The sequence below is a fragment of the Ceratina calcarata genome, unplaced genomic scaffold (genome assembly GCF_001652005.2).
Source record: "Ceratina calcarata isolate Rehan_Ccalc_2016 unplaced genomic scaffold, ASM165200v1 scaffold588.2, whole genome shotgun sequence".
NCBI classification, from domain to species: Eukaryota; Metazoa; Arthropoda; class Insecta; order Hymenoptera; family Apidae; genus Ceratina; species Ceratina calcarata.
In genome coordinates, this window is record NW_017177107.1 from 324,552 (window position 1) to 340,162 (window position 15,611).

The 15,611-nt window shown below is 36.0% G+C and overlaps 3 protein-coding genes across 4 annotated transcripts in view; 1 reads left to right on the forward strand and 2 right to left on the reverse strand.

Moving 5' to 3' along the window:
• The window catches only part of Cbl (E3 ubiquitin-protein ligase CBL), a 17,770-nt gene extending 5,025 nt beyond the window's left edge, over window positions 1-12,745 (forward strand). Inside the window, exons 2-8 of the mRNA XM_018032697.2 lie at window positions 6,318-6,464; window positions 6,544-6,816; window positions 6,900-7,119; window positions 7,209-7,373; window positions 9,935-10,211; window positions 10,290-10,889; window positions 11,074-12,745. Of these exons, the coding sequence (XP_017888186.1) occupies window positions 6,318-6,464; window positions 6,544-6,816; window positions 6,900-7,119; window positions 7,209-7,373; window positions 9,935-10,211; window positions 10,290-10,885 (1,678 nt within the window). The 3' untranslated portion in view covers window positions 10,886-10,889; window positions 11,074-12,745. The remainder of the gene's footprint in view (window positions 1-6,317; window positions 6,465-6,543; window positions 6,817-6,899; window positions 7,120-7,208; window positions 7,374-9,934; window positions 10,212-10,289; window positions 10,890-11,073) is intronic.
• Gtpx1 (glutathione peroxidase-like 1) lies at window positions 3,065-6,047 on the reverse strand. 2 transcript variants are annotated; one of them, XM_018032703.2, is made up of 6 exons: window positions 5,946-6,047; window positions 5,333-5,433; window positions 4,068-4,170; window positions 3,877-3,986; window positions 3,711-3,802; window positions 3,065-3,640 (listed from the first exon to the last, which is right to left on the reverse strand). In XM_018032703.2, the coding sequence occupies exons 2-6, from the start codon at window positions 5,391-5,393 to the stop codon at window positions 3,425-3,427; spliced, it is 582 nt and encodes a 193-aa protein (XP_017888192.1). In that variant the 5' UTR covers window positions 5,394-5,433; window positions 5,946-6,047; the 3' UTR covers window positions 3,065-3,424. The 2 variants fall into 2 exon arrangements, with proteins under 2 accessions (XP_017888192.1, XP_017888193.1); XM_018032704.2 differs by lacking the exon at window positions 5,333-5,433.
• Pex6 (peroxisomal biogenesis factor 6) lies at window positions 12,715-15,605 on the reverse strand. Its single transcript, XM_018032698.2, has 6 exons — window positions 15,495-15,605; window positions 14,972-15,418; window positions 14,667-14,893; window positions 14,173-14,575; window positions 13,799-14,098; window positions 12,715-13,726 (listed from the first exon to the last, which is right to left on the reverse strand). The coding sequence occupies exons 1-6, from the start codon at window positions 15,547-15,549 to the stop codon at window positions 13,134-13,136; spliced, it is 2,025 nt and encodes a 674-aa protein (XP_017888187.1). The 5' UTR covers window positions 15,550-15,605; the 3' UTR covers window positions 12,715-13,133.
• Between the last annotated feature and the right edge of the window lie 6 nt (window positions 15,606-15,611).

The following is a 15,611-nucleotide window of genomic DNA, read 5'->3' on the forward strand; positions in this document are numbered from 1 at the left end:
ATATAACAGAATTTCAATAATGCACGTACAAAGGAGGTAATAACATTTGATGCGATTCGTAGTTATGAGACACGATGTATTAAATGTTTTCATAGAGGACACTGACAATGAAGGGAAGGAGACTGAATCACCGAATTACCGCATCCTGTCTGAAACTGAACAGAGAGAGAACTCTAATTTGATCCATGTTTCGGCAAAGCGATCAATATATTTGGGATTCCGTCGAAGTGAATCCCGACATATGTATGTGCACTTACATTTGCGTGCCTTTGTTTCTTCAATCTCAAGATGTTGCGTATCAGGTGCACCACGGTAGTTCTGGTGTCTCGAAAACATCACGACTACGCGGACGCAGTATGTCGCGTCTGTGAGACATCGATCTACTCTCGGTGTTAATATCCAGGTCTTCGAAGTTTTATCTCGTGAACATTGACGTTAAAGAAAGAAAATACCACGTAATTCTTACAATTTATATTTTAAGAATGGCATCTGGCAATTTTAAAAGAGACTTTCTTCCCTAATATTTTTTTTTGGAGAAAACGAGCTATGTTAGTAATCTCACAACGTGACAAAATTGTGATGTCATCATTCCGTACTGTGAATTCGAAAGAATCATTCTTATAAATAATTTAATCTACTTTCCAAAATTTCAACTTGACGTCACAGAATACAAAACTCTGTGCGATTATTTTATTTTACAATTAGGGTGTACAAAAAAAGAAAAAAAATGGAGAGACTTTGTGACCCTTAATCTGGTAAACGAAACGCGATAGTCTCGTTCTAGGAAGCCTGTGAATTGGCAAATGTGAAAATTGACGAAATTTAAACTGGTCATATATTTAAGCGTCACATTGGCGTAGGTGGGAAAATTGACGTGTGTGAAAGGCGTGCTCGGTCCCGGAGGATACTTTGCCCGTTATATTAATTCCGGTCGGCGCAGGGGTTGATAGAGGCCAGCCGACCCGATGCGTATCAACTATCCGTGTCTGAAGAGTTACAACGAAAGAGGCCCGTTTCCCTCTTCTCTTTTCGCGGTCGGCCAGTTAAGCTCGCATCCGGACGTGAGCCGAAGCGGAAGGAAGGGGACGTGACGTCGCGATTAAAGCGAATTAAACGGAGCGAACTGTACGAATCGCACGGACCGGGTTCTACTTCTCTCGTTCTCTTTTACTCCATGCTTTCTTCTGGATTCGTTAAAACAGATTCATGTATCGATGGCTTAAATTTCACTTGATGACTGAAATAACAAAATCGTGTTTCAGAGCATGTTTCGCGTTTAAAGCGATCGTCTGAGTATGAGACTGAATATGAAAAGTTGGTTTCGCATCGTCGCTTGGATCCAGAAGAGCATGTGAACATCGCGTGTAGTTAAAAGCATCTCTGGATTAATGGAGCGACGACTATGGTGTTCGATCTAACACCGATAATAAGGTTAATGTAAGCATCTAACGATGGTATGAAGGAATAAGCCAGTATGGCGGATTTAAACAAGCGTGCACAACCTTTGAAACGAACTGAGCATCCTTGAAACGCGCCGGTATGACCGTTCCACTGACATTTTCCATGGGTGTATTTTCGCTATACGTTGCGTAATTCTACGTAACCATCGATGACTGGAGACCTTACTGGGTATACGAAAGGTATATGGACTATAGTTAATTCCGGGTTCAGGTCAGAATGCTCCTTTTGCCGTTACGTGGTAAAAAAAAAACTAAATGGAGCATTAATAAACTAAAAGGTCGTTTGAGATCTACAAGTACGTATGGAAGCAGGCTTACAAATTCAAAGTTGCAGAGTTGACTGCTTCCAGACCGAAAATATACGGATTCTCGCAGTCATCTTTGAGGCTTTCCGTCGAAAAAAAAAATGTATAAAATAAAATAAAATCTGAATTATAAGGCATAAGTTTACGCATTACGAGCCAATACAAATAACTCGATGTTCTAATCAATTCGATTTCGAATGGTTGGATGGGACAAGTCGGAAACGTCAAATGGAAAGAGGAGTGGTGGATGATGAGCCGGGAAAGCTGCGATCTATGAATGGAGGCGAGCCTCGGATCAGTCGACAGGCAAGGACGACTAATTATAGCGTTAGTATCTCTCAGCTTCGTTTCGTACGTTAACCACGCACCGTCAATGCATACATATACGTACGCGCGTGCACGGATATGTATGTATATCGCGGAACATTCAATTCCGAGATGGTACTCCTGCAATAGAGGACGTGACCCACTTTAATGGTGACGTAAAGCAGCTCAGGATTGAAATTCAGGAAGGACGGTCGACTCCACGAATCGTTTCGTTTCTTTTTTTTTAACTCAATTCCATTGACACAAAACTGATTCTACTTCGTTAATGCTTCCGTTTGTTGATTCTGCAATATACATATGTGTGCAGTAATAGAATCAGAATTCTTGATTCAAGTGTGATCTTAAATAACTAGAAAATTTGCTAACCCGATATACCGCCTATTATACACCGCCTACTTTCTAAGTGTATTAATTTTAAATGGTCTGAATGAAAGAAAAGGAATATTTGATGGAGAACGGGTCGAGTATTTGCTTTTCATCCTTGACCCGCTCGAAACACACGGTGGCTTGTAATTATGTCATCGCGTTACTCGAATGCGTCCGGAATACATCGACCTATTTTCACGTACGAGGAATTGTTACGATTTTCGTGACGAATTTTCGTTAAAAACTTCTTTCTATCGGCATGTTGTATATATATTTCATTCCAAGGACTGAAAAATTTACAAAAAAGTCGCGCGACATTGAACAACGTTTTGATCGTGTTTAATTTTTTTAACTTCGTTGAAGAAAAAGATAGAATGGATCCCAATTGATGGTTAAATAAAATGTGCTAAACGTGCTAAAAATACTCAAGGTCAGGAACGAATGTAAATGTCGTGACGCTACTCGAAAATAAGCACGTTCACCGGCATGAAAAAAGACAAGGCGTGTTATCGATGAAATCTATAATCGTGCGTCATTTTTAAATGCGAGAACATTCAAATGAATTGTGTTTGAAGAATCGAAAGGGTCAATTATCGAACGTGGGTGTTACCGTAAATACATCCTTTTTTAATATCTTCTACACACACGTACATTTAATACAAGGATACCTTTGTTTACTCTTTAATGTAAAATTAAATATTGCCTGCAAGTTAAAAAAAAGTATAACATGATCCTGTCAATTATAGGAGATGCGTGTTAAATAAACAACTGTATGAAATAAATACTATATGTCTCAAAGCTGTGAGTGGTAAAGAAATTTCTTAAAAACACTTAAAACACTTCTCATGTCGTAGAACAGGAATGATTTACAATCTATGCATCACTTTCGCATGTGTCAAATATATTAATAAACAGTACTACCAGTGCATATCTTTGACTGCGCATTTAACAGTATTAGAAAAGTATTCAGAAGAGTTTTTCAAGATTCTTTTTCAATTTACTGGGATCGACGTTTGGTCCATGACGTTCCACTACGTGTCCCTGTTTGTCCACGATGAATTTGGTAAAGTTCCATTTTATAAAGTCACCGAACAGTCCACCTTGCTGCATCTTCAAATATTTCCACAGTGGGTGCGCGTTGTCTCCATTGACATCAATTTTTTCGAATAAATCAAACTTTACCTGAAGTAATATGCAATTATGTAGTCAATGAAAATTAAAGAGATATTCGAAATTTTTATTTTATACTTACTTTTTGCCGATCAGCAAAACTGCATATGTCATTGCTGTCTCCCGGTTCCTGTCCATTAAACTGATTGCACGGAAAGGCCAAAATTCGTAAACCTATAAACACGTTAATCCTGTACTTCCTCGAAAAAAATTGAACCATACTAAATCTTATAAATTCTGTATCCCACCTTTGGACTCTGCGTACTCATCGAACAGTTCATTCAATTCTTTGTAATTCGTTGCCGTAAGGCCGCATTTTGACGCTACGTTCACAATCAAACAAACGTGGCCTTCATATCTATAAACCCAAAATAACATCGGGAATTATATTATTTTCATAGATCTAAATGAATGATAGTAATAATAATTTATCACTTACTTGGATAAGGGTACATCTTCGCCTTTGACTGATTTAGCAGTAAAATCGTATATCGATTTTGCTTCCTTGTAATTGTCGTTTCCATTCATGGTTACTGCGACAACTGTAATTGATTGACGTCCAGCATTATCTCTAGATTCCTTTATCTTAGATTCCAAGCGATAACGTAAATATGTACGCAGGCGTATATATGATAAAATGATTCGAAATGTTCAATATAATGAAACCGATTCACGATAAGCTCATCCAGTCATTTAGGGATAAAAGTGAATTACTACAAATTATAAATTGTGTTCTTGTAAGCGACAAGTTACATAAAAATACAAGAAAACATTCGTTAATTTAACGAGGAGCATGATATGAATTCGTATTTGGCATTATTGCTAGCAAGACTAATTGTAGAAAGACCTATATCGATATTTAATTTCTACAATTTTTTCCTACTTTTTATTATATTTCATTAAATTTCTGTGAGGAAAAAATACAGTGGAAAACTTATCATTAGACTTTAAATGTTAACCTTGATCATTATAATAATTCTAGAGAAATGCCGTGCTAACTTAGTAGCTTCGTCGTACAACGATTACTTGCAACTTTCTCATGCTCAATGTATGACACAGCGTGCAAAGGTTGTGTTTATTATTGATGGGTAGTTACCTATGTGTTATCAATTGCGTGACTAAACTACTTTTTTACCTTGACACACGTACTAATCACATTTTTAATTCATATAAAAGTATGATAAAAATATCGTTAGAATTTTAGGGATTTTTGTTATTTGAAGAAAGACTAATCAAGACATGGAACCTAAATAGACATTCGCTTCACTCTCCAAATAGTATAATATTTTTCGTGTCCAATTTTTCATAAATTTAGCAATTCAAAAAATGATATATCAATTCAAAAATTGTACTCTCTCAACTTTCTTACGTATTCTTATCCTTATAGGATAATATCAGACATCACGTCGTATATACTATGATCACAGATATTTCGTAAGATATCGTAAGATGATGTATATCGTAAATAAGATGAATTTCCGCACAGGTAAAACGTATATCTAAACTTTATTTAAGGTCTACTTGAATACAATTGCGTACGTTGAGAGCAATTATGCCTATGCCAAAATAGTAAAATCGTTCACGACTTTATTATACTACCGCCATGCAATCGTTAGTAATAAAAATACAGCTTCAGTTTTTGCAACTATTCGTCTTATTGACTTTTATGAAACTCCACGCTAAGGAACTTGTAAAATTACGTGCCTGAAACATTTCGGATAACATTTTTAAAGCCCAACGGCACCAGCAGTTTTAAAAAACGCATTCTTCGCTATGCGTATATGTATATGCCGAGTAAAGGGTTCCTGAAATCGTCAGTGCAAACTCCGTGTACATTGTACATACAACATGATACGTAAAATTATATATATTATTATATAGTATATTATATAAAATTTTTAGTCAAACAATACAGTACGTAATTTTATAACGTGATTACTGATTCCCAAAAACAGGCAAATATATACGTAAAAATATACGCTGGTCGTTAAATTTGTGTCAAATGTGAAGGTATTGTTCAAATATTAGTTGTATGTGGATGATATGTATAAAATAGAATGAAATTTAGAACATTTTGCTTTAATAATGATGAAAAACATTGAGCGTGTTGTTTCTGCGCAGCAGATTAAATCGATTGCCATCTGCCGTTCACCGGACAAAACTGAGGTATCTTGGTTCGGCAAAGTGCACGAGCCATCTGATAGTTTCTACGCCGAATTGTTCTACATTTTAATTCTGTATTCTTTTGCGTATATAATAAAAACGTGTGCGAATGATTATGCTCGACCATGCAATGAAATAAGTCAAACTATCTTACCAAAGATAATTTGTTGAACTTTGTAAAGAGAAAACGTGAAACACGACTACACTCCAGACGATGAGCCTTCACACTGGTGCGCCGGTTCTAAATTCTGCTGAACTGAACAGAGTATATCGTGATATAGCATTTATCTGCTCATGTGCAAGTACTATATACACTTGCATGATGACACATTAGCAAATTTGTTACAATAGGAAACAACGTTGGCGACTGATAAATTGACTTTTATCCCGACAATTGAATATGATGTTCATTTTCGTATAAGCAATATATTATTTTCTGAATAAAGTAAATGTCACGCAACCTTAAATTGAAGTATCGAGATGATCACTTCTTGTGTTAACAAGTAGTTTTTACATTTGTTTTTAGCACACTGGTACCATGGAAGGTATTTAAAGAAAAATTGAATGAAGTTCATCCCATTAGTTCTGGATTGCAAGCCATGGCATTGAAATCCACGATAGATCTCACGTGCAATGATTACATTTCGAACTTTGAATTCGACGTCTTTACTAGGTAAGTACACTTATAATGCAACTATATATTTTCTCTTATTGAATCAATCGAAATGTAATAAATCAATCTGTGACTGAAGGTTATTTCAACCATGGTCCACTCTTTTACGTAACTGGAAAATTTTGGCTGTGACACATCCTGGATACGTGGCTTTCCTCACTTATGATGAAGTGAAAGCGCGTTTACAAAAATATTGTAGCACTAGACCTGGAAGTTACGTATTCAGACTAAGTTGCACAAGGTTAGGGCAATGGGCAATTGGTTATGTTACATCGGATGGAGATATTCTTCAAACGATACCTCACAATAAAAGTCTCTGTCAAGCACTGCTAGATGGATATAGAGAAGGATTGTAAGCAGTTTGTTTTATTATATGTAAGAGCAAATGTTCCTACTGGTATAAAAAAAATTACTGGGACTTTAACTTGTTTTCAGTTACCTGTATCCTGATGGCCGTAATATAAATCCAGATTTAACATGGGCTGTTCAACCCACACCAGAGGAACACATTAAAGTCACAGCAGAACAATATGAATTGTATTGTGAGATGGGTAGCACATTCCAGTTATGTAAAATTTGTGCAGAGAATGACAAAGATGTGAGGATAGAACCTTGTGGACATCTGTTATGTACACCATGTCTCACAGCTTGGCAGGTATTGACTATATACATTCTTACAGTTTTACCAATATAATTTTGGATCCAATAAGATTGTATAAAAAAGCGAAATGTGTATATTTGCAGGATTCTGAGGGGCAGGGTTGTCCATTTTGTCGAGCTGAGATTAAAGGAACCGAACAAATAGTAATCGATCCTTTTGACCCACGAAGAACGCATCGACCAGGAACACAATCAGCATCTGTTAGTAACGCGTCAACCCCTACACGGGACCTTGACCCGGACACCGAGGTATCCGACTAGGAGTAGCACCTACCCTTCATTATATTAAATGTGCTCTATGTATAACAATTTCCCAGCAACATGCCTCATTTTTTAAAGAATGCTTCATGCATTTCATGTGAGATCTCGAGTTTATACAATTGTCATGTCATATCATTTTATTATCATCGAACGTATTTACCTCTCGCGAGGTACATAAGTTTAAATACGAATTAAAGTTTAATCATTTCGGAAGATAAACAATGTAAAAAGGGACCAACTTTTTTGTCTCTGTATGAGCCTTATTCGAATCGGCTTTTTTATCTTTTTTTTTTATTAGTTTTTTTTACATATAAGTAGAATTATTACAAGAAATATTTGAATGTTAATGTATTTCTTCAAATTCGTCTGTCTAACATGTTACATCGATACTTGCTTTTATGAAATAATCTTTCGAATTATAGAGACCCGAAGGTAGGTTGCTTTCTTGCATTACGAAGTCGATGGCTTAGACTGTACAACTCATGGTTCGTTTACTTACTGCAAAGCGTTCGAATTTATAATTGATATTCTCGTGAAATGAAATGTCGTCTCTTTTAATATGCGTATTACCGCATTGTACTTGTGCAAGAATTTATTTAAAGTAACGAAACATAACGTTTAGAGATAACATTGTGTAGTTGATTCCCGTGTCAGATTTATTATAATCGCATTACACACGAATCGCTTCCTGTAAAACAGATTTAAAGATTTTTACTCGAGAAATCGAGAAAATCGGATCATATCTAAAATGCATGTGCCAATATATAGCTGGCAATGTCTTCTTTACGGTGTATGCATACAAGACGTGAAGTTAAATTGCTTCATATACAGTTGCATAATTTACCAAATAGAACATTTGTAATATTTTTATCCTATAGGATATTAATTTGTTCTTAAATTTGCGTTGGATTCCCAGTTAAAAAAATCTTTCGTTGTAAACGAAATTCATTTCATAGGATTGATTCGATATTCCGAATTTTATATTTCATTTTAAAGGAATTCGAATCCTTTTTATCGAATGGTATTTTGTTAATAGATATATCGTCTTATGATCATTCACGAATATGACCAGTGACGTAGTAAAAATATAGAACGGAAGAGAATGATTTAAAAGAAAAAAAGAAAACTGATAAAACAAAGTGATCTTTTGATGGAAGTAACGTAGCTTAGATCGAGCAACAGAAGTGCTACGTGGCCTATGGATGAATTGAAATCATTCATCGCTCTTTGTATTTTATTAGAATTAATTACGTACCTGTCGACGATAGAAACAATGTAATAACATGCGACATCTTTACCAGGGAACAGATGTTATTATTTTCATTACTCTAGAATATTTATTATTTATTCATTCACATAAAAATGAATTTCGAGGAGGTATTACCACTAATTGTATACTAGTAGCACTTCATGCCGAATTTCGATGCTGTGGTATATACGTACTTTTTTTTTCATTTTACAATCAGATATACTCTAATACCGCAGATCCTGTGTGCATCAATGCATGCAAAAGCGATTGAAGGTATATGTTTTTTTTAACACATAGATTGGCATATTAACGATACAGAAAGGGGAGTGATACTTTCTTTAAGCGTAATATTACGTACGCCTACATCCATTAGAAGAGATTTATAACCATATACATCTTGCACTAGGAACTCGAAATTAAAGGATAGATTTTTTTTACTGCGTTTCACGTGTAGCCATTAGCGTAATTTGTACAATGAATAGTGCTGCTAATTGATCAAGTCGTTCAGGTCCATTCATGCTGTGCGTAGCCAGCAGAAAGTGGTCTAAAATAAATAATTCATTAAACATTATAAACTATAGCGTACATTTCTTCCTTGCTCATTGTAAAATATTAGGTAAACCGAGAGATGTCTCGTTCTCTTTTCCTCTTTCGTCTTTCTTTCTCTTGTCCACTTCTTTTTATAAATATAATTGTATTATTGTTACGTCGAGTTACTTTTGCATATTGTGTACATGTAAACCTTTTGCTGGATTTGTTGTGCTTTTTTTTAATATGTTGAATCAGTGTTCCAGCAACAGGGAATTTATGTATTATCAAATGAACTAAGGTTTTATATCGTTCGCATGATCGTTTATCTTTATTTCATAACGTTATCTACTGGGTCCATTGCTCTGCCTGCTGCATGATCGAAAACTAATCGGTAATGTACATAGCTGAAGAAAACGTGTTTATGACCCACTGAACGCAGGTAAGTGAACAAATGCATTCTGGCCATTCGCTTTACCGCTTTGTAATTATGCTCGATTTTTTAATTGTGATATCTTTCCGTGTACAGGTATTTTTACCACGTTCTTTTCATTTTCGAGCGCGTCATTTGAATATGTTTGTTCAATCAGTACTCGAGGAAATCGTTTAGAATGTGATAATCGACTACATGTACTATTTACCAAAGTATATTGCACACGCGTCCGTGTAAATTCCTTGCATCGAGTAACAGTAAATGATATTACAAAAAATAATAGATGCTGTTAATCCAATACTTGAATTAATCCATCAATCTTCATTCTCGATGTTTTAGGAAATCCTGGATTTGTGTACAGGAAATTGCGGATTAATGTGTGATGACTCAGATGAAGAAGACTTCAGCCCGACGAATTCACCCCTTTTGACGCGTCGAATCGTACCCAGCCCACCGTTACCTCCCCGCCGACCATCTCCATCGCCGACGCCGAATAGTCACTCCAGAAATGGTCGTCATTTAACAGTTCCCAAAGAGAATGCCCCACCGCCACCGTCCTCGTCAACGGTCAACACCACGTTTAATTCAAACACCGACAATCAGCAGAATAATAACTGTAAGCGATGCAAAATCAGAACTTATCAACAATTTGCCCAATCTGTTTCTGATACAATTATTTGCTTTATTTTTCCAGTGAACGCTGAAGCAGGATACGATATGCTTCATCGTGCTTCCTCGCCATCTCCGATACCGCCAATGATGCCCCCGGTACCATTCGCGGTATCCCGCGGCCACTCGCGTCGTTCACAAGCGAATCACGTATCCGTAGCGCAACCGCAGCCACCGCCAACGTTACCCGAAAAACCTAGTCGTGCTAATAACGGGTCACTGATAACGACGGGCAGTCAGATCGCTACCAGCAATAATGTGCCGCCAGTACCACCACCCTTGTCGGTACCTCGTCCGCCTAAAGCGAAAGAGCACAACAAACAGGACCATCACTACGAAAATACGATCGTGATACCCGGTACAAGACAGCACGTCGTGAGGAACATTAATCTGGAAGCAAATACGGCTCGATTGTCCGCCCTGATGAGAGGTAAGGACGATCCCGCTGGTCCCACTAAACCGGAATTTGCGGCGTACGAGAACGTGAACGTCGAACACATTTCGAAGCTGACAGCACAAGGATTCGCGCAAGACGCCGTAATTAGGGCGCTTGGTATTACTAGGAACGATCTTGAAATGGCTTGCGACATACTGCACGAATTTGCTACGAAATCGTCTTGACCAGGTATGCGTAAAATGCAAACCTAAAGAGAAGAACTTAACGGACTCATTTACGGCAACTACCCTGTCAGTTTATGGTCCTTTTAAACGAATATTCTTCTTGTTAGAAAAAATTAGTACGTCTGATCACTTTGACACGGTATAATGAAATAGTTATTAACATTTGCTTTCTTGCTTTTTTGTTCCAGGATCAAATACCAAGGGCTCATAACTAGTTCTACTGGCAGCACTTTTGATGAACATTATGCGCAGAAACGTATAGAAAATTGCTATCTTGTTGCTGGGAAAGCTATCGTTTCTGTAAGCTCAGACGTTCTCATAATTCGAGCAATACAAGGCTGAGAAGCCACCAAAGGCAGAGGTGTCCTGCCAGAGTTAGTCTTCAATGTCCTCGATCATTTTTCGCATGCAAATCATTGCGTCGATTCCTCTTTAATTTCGTGCTACGTGAATGAAAGATATTTGTGAATGGAGGTGTTCCGAAATGCCAGTGTATTTCTCTCGCTAAATATGTACTCGTGTATAAATATGTACACAATACAGACAAACAAATAAAAGAAGACTGCTTAGAACTGCGAAAAGGTGTGACGAGTGTTACAAATAAATAAATAAAGAAATAGAAGTTGAAATTGACGAGAAATAGTTTGCGGCTACTAAGTACAAAGTTCTTTTCCGACTTCCGTGATCGATGGCAAACAAAAGTTGCTGTTACATTTTTCCGACGTAAATAGTTCACCTTTTGTATAGACTAATAACCATTTCTCGATTTACTTAATATGAATAATAAATATACGTTTTTAAGGAGAGAATTCTCGCATTATTGTACAGTGGCCAAAATCAATAGGCTAATGTAAAAAAAAAGATTCTCTCTTTTTTGTTAATATATATTATATGATATATACGTATACGTATATTCCCCTTTCTATTTGCTTGGAAAAAGGAGTATTTGGATAAGATTTTTATGAAATATGTAAAATAATATCTTTTACAGACACAAAATTAATTTTAATTACCAGCCAGTCTCTACTCTTTTTTCCAAATTCAATACAAAGGAGAATAACTTTTTCGAATTTCTTACCTACTCCGTAGGATCGATAGTGTTATGCACAAAGAATACTTTGTCGTTCGCGTGCAACAGTTAGCGTTATTTATCAAATGTGATACTTATATGTTAATCATTTTTAATTGCACACACAATGAACAATATTCAAATCGATTCATGAAAGTGAGAACTTGTTAATTGATATTCAACTATTCATAGAAAGAAACGAATGCCAAAAAAAGCAATTTACTCCGAAATAATATTTATTTATTCAATAACTCTTGCTGAATAATTTACTGAAAGTTCAGGCATAAAAATACTCGTAGTTATAAAATAATTTAGTGTACGTACAAACAGCAATCCTTCGTAATTCTGTGACTTTTGTCTCATATCGATTCATATCTGAACAAATATATAAAAGCAAGAAATTTGTGATGATTTTAAAATTTATATGTACAAATACTTTTTGTTCGCGTAATACATTCGTTGTCAATGAGAGAGGAGTGCAGTATTCTCTTGTAACGAATCGCATCGGATCGATTCTACCTCGCCATCATACCAAAGGGAATGTCGTTGTTCTATAATTGAGCGAAATGCGTTATCTAATACCGTCTATCTAACAGAAACGACTCGTTTGAAACCGTAGACTGTATATTTCGGAGAATGCAATTAAATTATTTAGGGAATTAGGGCACGAGTCAAGGCGTATTACGGTTGCGATTTGTAAAATTGTGAATATTCTTGTTTTATGGGCAGAAACGTTCTATTTAAGTTGATTAATAGCCAGTTAAAAAAATACACGTTTATTTGATTCATCATCAACTTGCATTTAATCATTCAAACCAAGTTACTATATCCGTAAGGAAGATCGTAGAAAATCTCATATTTGATCCAGTTATTACATTTTTCTACATTGCATTTTAAATTGATACAACATTGTAACGTATAATGAAGACGGGGAACCGTTTCGAAAACCGTGTCCCCGAAAGAAAGAAAATAAAAACGGTTTGGCACTTTGCTGTGTCCTTCATCGCACTAGCATGTAAGATTTAACCGTTTGGTGCAATATCTAGGATAGATTGTAGATACTCTTGATTTAACTATTCATTGTAAAAATTGTCTTACAATATTTTTCCGAAATAAAACGATACCTCGTTTATATGATTGAAAGATATTTGACTTAATATGCTTCTCACGAAAAGCATATTACGATACTGATGATAATTCTGTTTGCATTCTTTTATATCTTTCCGCCTCTTCTTTACTGACCGAAGGGACTAAATCGCGCGCAGCCTTTAAAAAATCCTCAAACTCTACCACAATAGACTCGTTCAGTTTAATTTCTTCGGAACTATCTTGACAACATTCTAAGATCTTACGCGCAGCGTTCAACCATGCATTCGAGCAAACGGAATACAAATCGGCACCGGTTGTATGAATGGGTAATTGATCTATAAGCATTTCCAATTCATCTCCACCCTCACGGAACTTAAATTTACGCGTCAACGCTTTCAAGACATTGTGTTTTGAATCTCGATCGGAATGAATGCCTACATATAATAATTTATCGAATCTACCAGGTCTGAGGAGAGCGGGGTCTATGAGATCTGGCCTGTTTGTAGCCCCTATAATGAAAATGTTGCTAGAGCAATCAAGACCATCCATCTCGGCAAGCAGTTGAGATACTACACGGTCCATTACGCCACCACTGTCACCGCTTCGTCCACGTTTGGGGGCCAACGAGTCCAGTTCATCGAAAAATATTATGCACGGAGCTGCGTCCCTCGCTCGCTCAAAAACTATGTAAGAAGACTCGTTCCTTTTTCACATCGATTATAGAATCATATCTGACATGTACATTCAAGATTTACCTTGTCTGACGTTCTTTTCACTTTGACCGACATACATATTTAATACTTCTGGACCCTTGACGGATAGAAAATGAAGTTGATATTCTGTTGCTACGGCTTTAGCTAGAAGCGTCTTTCCAGTCCCAGGTGGACCGTACAAAAGAAGTCCAGACTGTCCGAAACCCAGCGCGTTCATCAGAGGTAACTGAATTCGACGCATTATCTCATGTTTTAAATTCGCAAGACCACCTATGTCTTCCCAATAAACTTTTGGTACGCGCGGTGCACCTTTGCAATCTGTATATATCGATTGCATGTATTCTATAAATAGAGTTGTAAAGATTTAGAATGACATGATGCAGGAAGTTATTATTTTCACAACGTTGAATTATTACCGTAAGCTTTGTCAAAATCGTCCTGCGTAAGAATTAAAGATTTCGAATTCATAGCATTATTTTTACAATGGAATTTCACGGCGTGCAATATTAACGCTGATAAATCTGAGTATCTGAAATCTGAACATATACCGGAAATTTTTAATAGATTTGCTTGATAATCGAGATTTCTTCGTGCGAGAAACCATGAGATTAAATCCGTTCTTTCTTTTTGATCTAGATTCTCCACGTGAATGGTTTCGATAAAAATTCTGTTTAATTCAGCAGGTATATCAGACTCGCTTGTCGTGGCTACTATAACAATTGGATATTTCAATTTCTTCTCATACAATGAATTTATTTCGTTCAAGAAAGTCGATATGATTCTTTCGTCCTTCTGACCTTCAGAATTTTTTCCAAACACCTATGGACATTACTTTTTAAAATGTCTGTACATCATATAAATACAGAGATATTGGAAGTGTGCGTATACGCTTCAGATATAATCAAGATACCTCTATATTGTTTAGGCAAAGCATACATGGCACCGACTGTTCGGCGTTGTGCAATACAATACGCAGTTTGGCCTCTGTCTGTGCCGATGTTAAGGCTTGAACTTCAGCAAAGTCTGCATTAAGAAAATGTAAGCCCATCCTCTCAACCAAGATTTGAATTAATGTACTTTTATTTGAACCTTGTGCACCCTTGATAAGGAATATCGGCTTTAAGGGTAATTGGACATCTATAGAAAAATATGATACTAAATATCCCATTTAAATACTCGCCAGTTATTACTGTCCACTTAATCACTAATTCTTACCACGTTTAATAAATGGCGAAATACAATGTTCTAAATGTTCTAAAAGTACTTCCAAACACGCTGGATATAACTTCATTTCTTTGGATTGATCAGAATAAAAATGTCTTGGAGGTAGATAACTATGTACATTTGGCTCTTGTATAAGTGTTGTTTCTCCACGTAAAATATAAGCACTGTTAGTAGAGCCATCATTTTCATTACTACTCATTGTAATAGAATTGACTTTAAAATATATTACAGATGTTGTAGGATTGTTATGTAAATACATTTGATCCAATATTTGTTCTCTTATATCAATACCAAATAAATCATTCCTTCTCAAAAATTTTGGTTCAGAGAAATAACTCTCTAATAGAGCATTTATTAAATTGTCTGAGATCTCATATGGTACAGAAATCATAGAAATTTTAGCTTCCTTGGCAAAACTATCATTATCTTTCATTGATACTAAAAAAAATATAAATCATTTGATAGCTTCAATGTTATAGTAATTTATTTGTTAAACTAATTCTCTTCTACTTACATAAGAAACATTTCTCAGTAGTGCATTGTAATGAATTTTCTATATTATAAATCATTGTTTCTGATATAAATATATCATCTGAATCAGTATTACTTAAAGGTACAGCCAGTACTTTAT